We start from the raw sequence: 11,641 nt of genomic DNA, 5'->3' as shown, positions 1-11,641 counted from the left end.
GTCTCCCAGTCCAGTGCCCTATATACTGGACCATACTGCCATTTTACTGCTGGTTAACTGAGGCCTAGAGAGATTAATTGACCTGCTTATGGTGACACAGGCAGTACCTTGCCAGAGCTGGGAATGGAACACTCAGGTTTCCGACCCTGTACCCTGATCTGATGAAACCTCTGATTCCAAGACCGCACATCTAGCCTGGATTTCTGATCTCTGATTCTGGGCTTCTCTTGCAGGGAAGACCTATGTGGGTTTGAAGATTGTTCAGGCTTTCCTGACCAACGAGCAGGTGTGGCAAAGCACTCTCCAGAAGTTTCCCATCCTTGTTGTCTGTTACACCAACCATGCATTGGATCAGTTCCTGGAAGGTAAGAGGGTCTGCGTGGTGTGGGGTGGGGGTTTAAGTTCAAACAGCTATGCTTTGTGCTGGAACTGCCCTCCTTTGAATCTGATGTTCTCATTCATGGGTTTGCTATTCACTCCGATCCCCACTGCTGTGCAGTGAGAAGGTCACACTCCAAATTGGATTGGACTGACTGGAATTCCCCCCCTACAGGAGGGGCTCCCTGATGTGAGTGGAGGCATGTGGCCATGATGTGATTCTCCCTGCTTTCCCCACCCCTCAGAGAGAACAGAGAGTGGCTCTTTCATGCTAATGTTTTTCATGCTCAGGAATCTACACATCTCAGAAGAGTGGGATTGTGCGAGTTGGAGGGAGAAGCAGCAGCGAGATCCTGAAGCAGTTTACCCTGCGAGAGCTGCGGAAGAAGTGTGAATTTCGCCGCAGCCTGCCCACGCACCTCCGCAGGGCATACATGAATGTATGTGTGGGATTCTGGAAAATCTTGTGGGGGGGAAAAAGGCTGCCTACACATCAGGGAACAGATGCAGCAGCTAATCCACCTGTACAGTTGTTACCTATCCAGGCCCACTTCTCCCCATCTCCTTCTTTAATCCCTCTCATGCTGAAGCCCATCTGCTGGGTCTCCCATTCTCATTCGCTCTTTAGTCCTGGTTTGTCCCTATGCTGTTCTTGCTGTTTCTTCTCTGTTTCTTCTCGGAGCCTGGATTTCCAGAGTATAATAACTCCTGAAAGCCTCACTCGTCTTTCCTTTTGCACAGATAATCACCCAGATGAAACAGTCAGAGCAGGAGCTGCGTGAAGGAGCACGGCACTTAGAGTGCACAGCATATGGAGTGCTGCATGAACGCCACTTGGAAAGATACATCACTACGCAACACTGGGACAGCCTGATGAATGGTCTGGTAAGAGGAATCCTGTCATTCCAGGCCAGTAGCCCTAATGCCTGACTGTACCTCTTCTGCACATAATCCTTAGGTACAGAGATTCAGTGCTAGCTTCTAGGAAAGTCCCAGCCATTCCCAGCAGGCCTCACTGCTTGCAGTGAAGTGCTAGTTTCACTGACTGAGGAGTTCAAGGCAAGAAGGCCACAGTGAATAGTCTGGAAGCTTATCAATAAGGCTACAATTTGGTCACAGATCGGGTGATTTTAGGTGACCTCTGTGACTTCAGCCCCAGGTGGCAGGGCTCGGGCTTCTGTGGTTTATTGTTTGTTGCCCGTGACTTTAACTAAAAATCTTAACCTTACTTATGCCCTGTGTATTCCATGGCTGCAGAATTGTCTGCTGAAAAATTGTATTCTTTACCCTTACCTTGAGGCTGCAGAGAGGCCTTCCCAATTTGAATTGAATATAATTGATGCAGGCAGCCCAGAACAATAGCTCTGAGAGATCTGAACAGTCCCATTCATCTCAGTAGAATGCTAACTGTGAAACTGAATGATGGCAATTTAACAGTCAGAATTAACTGTTTCTCTGCTGAGCATGTAAGTGCAAGAGCTGAATGTGGTCTGCTTCTCTCCAACAGATGCAGTGAAGGAAACAGGGTAGGGGCAGTGGAATAGCTGGTTAATATCAAGAATCAATGGGGAAGTGAACTAGAAGTTTCTCTGAGCATGCTCACAAGGGTTAGGGAAAGAGGAGATTTGTCCCTTTCCCTGTTGCCAAAACCTCAATGCCTCTCCTGCCTTCCTAGATACCAAAATCCTCAGCAGTTCCCCTAGCTGCTGCCAAATCCTTCAACTGCCCTCATGATGCTACAATGTGTTTTCTCTTTGTCAGTGCAGAAGTCTTGGGCAAACAGACTGGTTTGGGGCAAAGTGAATTCCAAGTGACCCTTTCAGCTTAAATCCCATTTGTCTGAAAATGCTTTGCTTGTGCCTGTGACTAGAGCACTGCATTCTCTGAGGCCCTGGACCTGCAAGCAGCTGGGTGTGGGCAGACCTCATGCAGAGCCCCAGTTACAGAGCTCCTTGCAGGATTAGAATTTAAAGGGAAAAACCTTTCTCTTTGGTTTTCCTCTGTGCAGCTGGCAGCACTCTGTATGGAGTCAGTGTCAGATTTTCCCCATGGAGTCTGTTTCCTCTGTGGGTCTCATATAGCCAGAGGGAAGAGAGGAGTTATTTAATTAGAGTATGACTGCTAACCCATAAAAAATGGCAGTGATCTTAGGGTAAAGAGGTGGGGAGATATAGGGCTGATGTAGGACCAGAAACTGCTTTCAGCTCACTCTTTGAAACTGCCTAGATTTCAAGCTGATATTCCCTTTATTATCAGTATAAAAACACCAATAATGAAGGGAAATTGTCCTACATTAAATTCAGTAAAAATCCTGATTTCTGAAGGTACCTGAAGCTGCCACGGACTTCCCCTTTGCTTGCTGCCTCAGTGCAGCAGGAATCTTGCTGACAGATTTGGGTCTGGCCCTAGTTAAGCTGCCTGTATGTGTGTGTATATATATGTGTATATAGAAGAAGAGTGTATGATAGTTTGGCTTCAAACTGCTGCTCTGAGCTGAACAGGCTTGCTGATTTATGTCTCATTGCACTAGGAGGATGAGTGGTTTTGCTACAAGGGTTCAAGGAACTCTATGATTCTGGAGTGGTTGGGCCTTGGTGTTACTGCCTTCACCCAGAATGGTGCAGAGAACCTAGTGGCTGAGAATGCAGGTAAGAGGCTCACACCTCCTTTAGGTGTGTGAAGACAAGAGTATATCCATGTGTGACCGTTGCACTCCATATGACTTTATGAAAAATGAGTGTGAATATAATGTAACTGGAATATGCTTCATGCAAAAGGTCTCTTGTAAGGTATCATTACAAACCTTATAATCTACTGAGCGTGGTCATCCTATTTGTATAAATGTTTCATTCTTCTATCTGAAACTAGAAAGATGAAATATAACTGAGGTCCTATTGTAATTATGCGAAGTGTGGGCCATTAATGGTGGTTTGGAATCTTGATGGCTCCCATCAACTAGGACAATTGGTTGTAAATGGCTCTGTTTGCTTGCAAGCCTTCCTGTGAGTCAGACCAGGAAGATTTCAGAGTAGCAGCCGTGTTAGTCTGTATTCGCAAAAAGAAAAGGAGTACTTGTGGCACCTTAGAGACTAACCAATTTATTTGAGCATGAGCTTTCGTGAGCTACAGCTCACTTCATCGGATGCATGCCGTGGAAACTGCAGCAGACCCGGAAGAATGAAGGTTTGGGGGGTCTCACGGGACATGTGACCATGTCACCTGGTACTGGAATCCATCTTTAATCTGGTGCTTTTCCATTTAGAAGGTGGGGTGGGGACCCAGAGACAAAAGATTCCCACCTTGTGCCAAAGCTATATAAGGGGGTGGAACAGAACAAAGGGGGCTGCAGTCATGAAAATTCCCCAGGCTACCACCTGAGCTGAAACAAGGACTGTACCAGGGGAAAGGATTGGGCTCAGACTAGAAAGGAGTCTAGTCTGTGATAGAAGCTTATTGGAACATTTTAAGGGTGAAATTTACCTGTATTCAGTTTCTTAATGCATTAGGCTTAGACTTGCGTGTTTTTGTTTTATTTTGCTTGGTAACTTTATTCTGTCTGTTATTACTTGGGAACCACTTAAATCCTACTTTTTATACTTAATAAAATCACTTTTGCTTATTATTGAACCCAAAGTAAGTAATTAGTACCTGGGGGAGCAAACAGCTGTGCCTCTCTCTGTGTTTTAGAGGGCGGACAATTTGAGTTTATCCGGTATAAGCTTTATATAGAGTAAAACGGATTTATTTGGGGTTTGGATCCCATTGGGAGCTGGGTGTCGGGGTGCTAGAGACAGGAACACTTCTTAAACTGTTTTCAGTTAAGTCGGCAGCTTTGGGGCACGTGGTTCAGACCTTGGGTCTGACTTGAAGCAGACTGGCATGTCTGGCTCAATAAGACAGGGTTCTGGAGTTCCAAGCTGGCAGGGAAAATGGGCTCAGAGGTAGTCTCGGCACACCAGGTGATCGTCCCAAGGGGGGTCTCTGTGACCCAACCCATCGCACCATGCATGAGGCCTGTGGTAGAGGTGCGAATATGTAAGCCCGGAGGTGCCTGGTGAGGGGGAGCTGTGGTCGAGCAGATATTGAAAAGTGCATGATATTGAAGGGGAAGGGAGGGGAGATGATAGTGTTTGAAAAGTACCGTGGCTAATTAAAATCCCAGCATGCCCCTCTCCACTGTCCCTCTCTCCTCCCTTTAGCTGCATTGCTGTCACTGATGCCTCCACGTATGGCTGATTTACTGTCTTCTAGGTGGCCAGCAGGATGGAGAGGAGGAGCAGGAGGGGGAGGAGGAGGGGGAACAACTGCTGGAGATCCCAGAGGAGGCCGACCTGATTCAGGCAGACCGAGTGATTGAGGAAGAGGAGACAGCCAGGCCTCAGCAGAGGAGGGAGGATGAGAATGGTGCCGTCATGGAGCTGGCAAATATGCTGCTGGCCATGAAGCTGGAAAAGCAGGGTCAAGGGGCAGCCCAACCACAGCAGGAAGCCGTGGAGTGGGAGGTAAACACATTCACTGGGACTGGGAGGCTTGTTTTTTCGCTCTCTTGCTTTTGCTTTATCTGGATAGGGAGGGAGTGATGGGGGAATACTGGTGCTGAGAACTGTAAGTGTAACTGCTTGATGGGAGTTCTTCCTGCAGATGCAACCAGCTCAGAGGAGAAAAATGAAGCAGAAGATGAGGGCTGAGCTCCGTAAACTGAATGCAATGACTGAGGCAGAGGCAAGGGCTATCGAGGACTTGTGGCAGCTGGACCTCAGCTCCCGCTGGAGGCTGTACAGGTAACAGTGCTCTTGGATGCGTTGGGCAGGCGATGCCCAGAGATTGCCCCCAGTTTGCTTGCTCCCCTATTTATGTAAAGTACTCATCTGGCCTCCACTATTTTCAGATGGGGAAGTAAGGCACTAATACTAAATGGCTTGCCCAAGATCACAGTCTGGAATCTAGGTCTGAGTCCTAGGTTAGCGTCTTAAGCACTGGACCATCCTTCCTCTCATTTGGTGATCATGCCCTTCTCCAGGCGCTGGCTACAGATGTACCAGGGGGAGATTCGACGAAAGATCCTGCAGCATGAGCAGCAGTACCAGGTGGCAGCAGAGAGGTTGGCGGAACTGAGGCTGCAGGAGGATCTCTGCATTCTCAAGGAGGCCCTGGTTGTAGGGATGACGACTACAGGTGAGTGGCATTTGGGGAACAAACCAGCACTGCATCCTAGGTCAGTGGAGGGACACAGCTCCCAGTGGACTCCATCTGCAGAATCAGTAGGTGGGGGGTTGGGTATGTGTGTGTGGAGTCATGAACCGGGGCAGCTAACGGGAGAGTTTTGGAGGTTGAAGCAGTGGACTCTGTGCTTGGGGATAGTGGGCCTTGGTGACTGATGCACTGAGCTCATCTGTAAGTTTTTTCTTTGCGTTGTGTAGCTGGGCCATGGGCCCCTGAATTAGCAGCTCAGACAGATCTGTTTGTTGGTGTCTTGGTAAGGGCCATGTAGCTTTGACCTTTGATCAGTCGTCGTCTCCTTCCTCTCCTCTCCCTCCCCCCCCCCCCCCCCCCCCCCCCCCCCCCCCCCCCCCGAAGACTGAGTGACTCGTTGCTTCTTGCTGGTAGGTGGTGGAGCTGAGCAGGATAAAAGTCAGTTGCTTGACAAATGTGTGAGCTACAAACAGGCAGCTAACAGGAGAGCTTCAGAGTGCGTTTGGCCAGGGAGTGTGAGGGACTGTACGTAAAAGGAAAGCCCGACTCTTGATTATGTGATGACCTTCAATGGAACAGCTGTGACCTGCACCAGATATGCCATGTTTTCTTTCCTGCCCAAAGTCAGAAGGAACTTTGTGTATGACCTGGAAGTTGGTGGCTGTGTTGGAAGAATGGTCTCTTGGATTGGAAGGGCAAGTGCAGACGTTACACGGCATCAGAGAGACTGAAAAGTTCCATTGCTGATGCAGATTTAGTGAAGAAAGGAGCTGGCCACCAAGGAATCTGAGGAGGCTTTGGCAATTCATAACCGCGGAATGCAGACGATGAGGCAGACAAAGACAGGCAGGCTTTGACCATCGGAATGATGATGACCAGGATGAATTCCACAAAGCTAGAGGTTTCCAAATTATACCAGAACTCTGTGTGGAAACTGCTGAAAATATCTCTGAAGCTCCACCTGGTCAAATTCAACAGAGAGGTGTATGGGACATACCCATGGATGGCTGCTCAGCCCAACTTGCAAGAAAAATCTAGCATGCTGACAAAGGTGTTCAACTGTCCAAGGAAGACAGACAAGCCTTGCTGGGGATTCCATCCTAAGAAGAATGAATAGAACGTTCTGCAAGGGACAGATGATGACAGGATGGTGTGCCGTTTTCCTGGAGCCGAGACGCCAGACATCACTTTCGATTAGATAGGCTTTTAAAGTCGATGGGGATGAATCCTCTGGTGATGGTGCACGTCAGTACTAATGACACTGCATTGTAGGATATCTCATAGATTATGAATGACTTCAGGGAACTCAGAAGGGTGCTGAAGGAGAAAAATGTCCAAGTGATCCTGGTGATCCTTCCTGTTCCATGAGTGAAGGAAGACTGAAGATGCTGGAAGTGAACTGCTAGCTAGGTAAGTGGTGGAATGTAGATAAATTTCGTTTTGTGGAATATTGGTCCACCTTTGGGGAGAGGGGACTGTACAGTTTGGATTTGAATGGCCTCCATCTCAGTAGAAGGGGAGCCAGAGTAGTCAGGCATGTGTTGTTAAACTAAACAAAAGGGAAAGGTGAAAAGAAGGGCCAAATGAGCACTCATTCAGCACAAAATTATGATGAGAACAAAATTAATCAAGAAACCAAAGTATGTGAAGAGAGCAATTTATTTAATTGCTCATACAGCAATGCTGGGTGTCTGAGTAACAAACAAGGAATTAGAATTGCTCATTTATTAGCAAAAATTCAACATGGTTTATATTTGGTGGGATGATTTGTGTGATTGAAATGTTCAAATCAATGGTTATAACTTATTAGGAGGGACTGAGTGAGGAAAAAGGGGAGTGGGAGTAGCAATCTATCAAATTACATTACCTATTTCAGAGTCACTGACATCTTGGAAAATGATCTTGAATGCATATGCATCAATGTCTTAGTACCCCGTCTTATGCTTTATCCATTATCTGGTGTCTGCTGTAGACCACCAAATCACACTAGGGAACAGGATGATCAGCTGTATAAGCCCTTATACATAAGTGTACGGGAAAAAAACTCCTCTTGATTATGGGGGACTTCAATCTAAGTGAGTGACATATGCTGGAGGTTTCATGCTGCCAGTACTAAAATATCTTTGGAATTACTAAATATTTTATAGATAATTTCCTAACTCAGTGTTGCAGCCAACGTGAGGGAATTTTGTAATGGGTCGTCTTTTGACAGATAAAGAGGAATTGATCACAGAACTAAAAATGCGCGGTAGTTTAGGTACAGTAACTCCTCACTTAAAGTTGTCCCGGTTAACATCGTTTCGTTATGTTACGTTGCTGATCAATTAGGGCAGTGGTCTCCAAACTGGGGTGCACGAGATGATCCCGGGGGTCCGCGGCAGCAGGATTGCTGCCAGACAGCACTCCGCCGTTTTTGTTCTTCGATAGTAGCTCTGCACATCCACGGCTGGTGTTCCCCTCCGGTGGTGCGCCTGCGGCAGGTCTTCTGGTCTTCACCCTGCGGGAGTGCGAGCCAAAAAGTTTGGAGACCACTGAATTAGGGAACATGTTGGAGACCACTGAATTAGGGAACATGTTCGTTTAAAGTATAACATTGTTTGGCAACTGCCTGCTTTGTCCGCTGCTTGCAGGAAGAGCAGCCCATTGCAGCTAGCTGGTGGGGGCTTGGAACCAGAGTGGACCAGCAGCTCCCTTAAGTTCCCTGTGCAGCAGCTGCCCAACAGGCTACCAATTGCCAGCAGTTCAGCTGTCCCTCCCCCGTCTGCCATGTGCTGCTCCTGCCCTCCGCCTTGGAGCTGCTCCTGGGCGCTCCTGCTTGCTGTGCAAGGGAGGGGGGAAGAGGGGGACTAATGTCAGGGTGTCCCCCTCCCTCCTACTCCTGCCCCCCGCTTATCCCTTCTCCATATAGAGCAGGGGGGAGACACATCAGCGTTCAGGATGGAGAAAGCTGGCCGCAGCTGCTGTCTCAACTTCCTGATGTTTTTAAAGGCAATGTACTTAGAATGTGGTGTCCGCATACTTAAAGGGGCAGTGCGCAACACACACGGTGTGTCTCTGTCTGCCATGCTGTCTCCCCTCCCTCCATTCGTGCTGCCTAACCCTTGAGGGCTCAGCTGAATGCGAGTTCATCATTTAGCAATAAGGCATTCCCTAGGAAATATCCCATCTTCTTTCACCCTCTAACTTCACCACCTCAACCAAAGCTTCACAATCATCATTGCTGTGTACAGTATTAAATTGTTTAAAACTTACTCTGTGTGTGTGTGTGTGTTTTTTTTTTTTTTTTGTCTGGTGAAAAAAATTTACCTGGAACCTAACCCTCCCCATTTACATTAATTCTTATGGAGAAATTGAATTCACTTAATATTGTTTCACTTAGTCGCATTTTTCAGGAACATTAACTCCTCGCTTAACGTTGTAGTTATGTACTAATGTCATAGATCCACAGGTCCGGTGCTCTGGAACAGTATCTGGGAGGACCCCTACAGTGTGTTAACCCCGTAACCCCCTTAGCTTCACCGCCTCTTGGGACCAAACCTTGGAGCCTTCAGCACCTCTGCTTCATGCCATGAGGTCCCCCTCAGTGAGTCCACCTGAACTGGATACCTGGGCAAGACTTACACACCCAAAAAGAGCAATGCAACCCCCAACTTAATCGGGAGTGACTCAGTCAGCGGTGTAAAAACAGACTTTATTAGATTTCTAGAACAAAGCGTAGAAAGTCCTTAGGTTAGCATACAGAACAGAAAAGTTATAACCAAGTCCATCTGGGTCTGTCCAGAGCCCCAAGCTCTCTTTGCCTCAGTCCAGAAGAGACTCCTGCTTCCAGCAGCCCCACCTGACCCTCCTTAATTCTTTGTTCCGTTCCCAGGTGAGGAAGTTTTTACTTGTCTTTCTTCCTTAGCTCTTTGTTCTCCAGCTGGTTAAAACTGGCTGGCTTCCTCCACGGTCATTAGCTGTTGGGTACCAAACGTGTGGTTCATTGTCTTCTGGGACACTCCAGGGCAAGGGACCCGGGACCCAGACAGCCAGGTGCCAGTCACACCTGGATCTCTACAAAGAATAAACAACCTTTTCCCCCTACCTAGTTAACCATGCAGGATATAGGGGAAGCTAAGACAGACACACACACACAATATTCATCCAAAATATTGCGAAAAATTCCCTCTTTATCACAACAAGTGATTGTAATTTGATCACATTTGTTATATGGAAACAGAATAAAGTCTAAACCAATAATAAAAATGTGGTGCTTTAAAAGTGCCAATTTCACAAAGCTGAAAATAATTGGAGAATTTAAGCAGAAAAATGTGAATGATGATTGGGAATTGTTTAAGAACACTTTACTGGATGCACAAAAGGCCACAATAAGACAGAATGCCATACTGATTGTTTTTTTTAATCTGGCTTTTTTAGAGGGGAAATGAAGGCAGCTATAAATCTTTAAATACAACTGGAAGAAAGGAAAAATAGATGATAAACCAGAAGCTAGGAATTGTGAAAAACTGATAAAGGAAGCAAAAGGACACATTGAGACATCTATAGCCACCAGAGTAAGGACAAGGAAGAGATTAAGTACATTATGAATAAAATGTATTGGGCCATTACCAAATGGAAATGGTAGAATTATCAATGTAAAAAAGGCAGGAGTATTTGTAGCCTTAGTGATGGATTGGTGATTGGATAATCTTAGACCAGTGGTTCTCAAAGCCGGTCTGCCGCTTGTTCAGGGAAAGCCGCTGGCGCACCGGACCGGTTTTTCTTATCCGTACTTCCACACCCCGTTATTTTAGGGGTGCTCCACTTCTCATGGGCTATCCCCTTAGCTCCTCTTATTTCATTAACGTCTATGTGTGACGAAGTGGGACTGTTCTTAATGTTTCCTCTGAATAGTGTGGGGGTGCCTCAGTTTCCCCTACGCAGTTCTTAAGTATCTAGGTGGTGGGGTAAGGGTGTATGATCAGTGCAGAGCCCTAGAGGGCAGGTGTGTGCAGGGGTCTGGACACAGAGAATGGCCGACACCCTGTTTCCTGGCAACTGATGGCCTGGGCCCTTCCCCCCTTCAAGGTGAGAGCTAAAGGGTTGGAGAACAAAGGAATCCGGTGACCTCCTGGCCTGGGAAAGGGACAAAACCCGGAGGAGGAGGAGGGGCTGGAGGGAGTTTCAGTTTGGGGCTGGCTGGAGATGTGGAGTGAAGGGCAGATGTGGTTGTCTGGCTCACTGCCCCCCAAAATGGACCCAGCTGAGGGGTCCGGTTCTCTGCACCTACAAGCTCTGTGTTAGACCCTGTTCCTGTCGTCTAATAAACCTCTGTTTTACTGGCTGGCTGAGAGTCCTGTCTGACTGAGGAGTTGGGGGTCAGGATCCTCTGGCTTCCCCAGGAGCCCGCCTGAGCGGACTCACTGTGGAAAGCACACGGAGGGGCAGAGGATGCTGAATGCTCCGAGGTCAGACCCAGGAAGGTGGAAGCTGTGTGAGCTGTGTGTCCTGCAGACAGGCTGCTCCCAGAGAGGAGACTTCCCCAGAGTCCTGACTGGCTTCATGGGGAGTAGTTCCAGAGCATCGCACAGGGACTCTGTGACACTATGTCAATGAGTTACCATAGCAACTTGAGGTTTTTACAGAATTCCTCAAAATGTTACTATCAGGCATTAACTGGCACTTGCAGCACATTTTGCTGTCTATTGCTACATAGTTTCTGGAACATCTGCACTTAACACATCTATTATTGTAATCTTATACTTTACTGATACATGGTTATCTTTCAGTCAGCTAGTCATGCCAACCTGTTTCAGGTCTAAAGCCTTGTGTGGCTCAGCTGAACATCTTATAGGCCTGAGGCCTGTAGGTCCTGTGTTAGAGCATTAATTCTTAGATTTCACCTCTATATCCTAAATATACTTTATTCTTGGCTACAAGCTGAATAAATATTCTGTATTTAGGGGAAAAAACAGATGTCGTGATGATGAAATACTTTGCATTCCAACAGCAAGTCCAGGATGATGGTAAATAGCAGCTACTAAAGTTAGACATTTTTAAATCAGCAGGTCTGGATAACTTGCATTCATGA

General features: G+C 47.2%; 1 protein-coding gene across 4 annotated transcripts in view; it reads left to right on the top strand.

Moving 5' to 3' along the window:
- Positions 1–11,641, top strand: part of ZNFX1 (zinc finger NFX1-type containing 1) — a 37,090-nt gene that overhangs the window by 6,103 nt on the left and 19,346 nt on the right. For all 4 annotated transcript variants that reach the window (XM_048820219.2, XM_048820216.2, XM_048820217.2 and 1 more), the window contains exons 4-10: positions 234–365; positions 670–818; positions 1,120–1,263; positions 2,909–3,026; positions 4,630–4,880; positions 5,020–5,159; positions 5,399–5,553. In XM_048820219.2, coding sequence (XP_048676176.1) covers positions 234–365; positions 670–818; positions 1,120–1,263; positions 2,909–3,026; positions 4,630–4,880; positions 5,020–5,159; positions 5,399–5,553 — 1,089 coding nt within the window. The remainder of the gene's footprint in view (positions 1–233; positions 366–669; positions 819–1,119; positions 1,264–2,908; positions 3,027–4,629; positions 4,881–5,019; positions 5,160–5,398; positions 5,554–11,641) is intronic.

Source organism: Caretta caretta, chromosome 13 (assembly GCF_965140235.1).
Source record: "Caretta caretta isolate rCarCar2 chromosome 13, rCarCar1.hap1, whole genome shotgun sequence".
Taxonomy (NCBI): domain Eukaryota; kingdom Metazoa; phylum Chordata; order Testudines; family Cheloniidae; genus Caretta; species Caretta caretta.
Note: the sequence above shows the minus strand (reverse complement) of the source record. Positions and strands in the feature narration are given on the sequence as shown.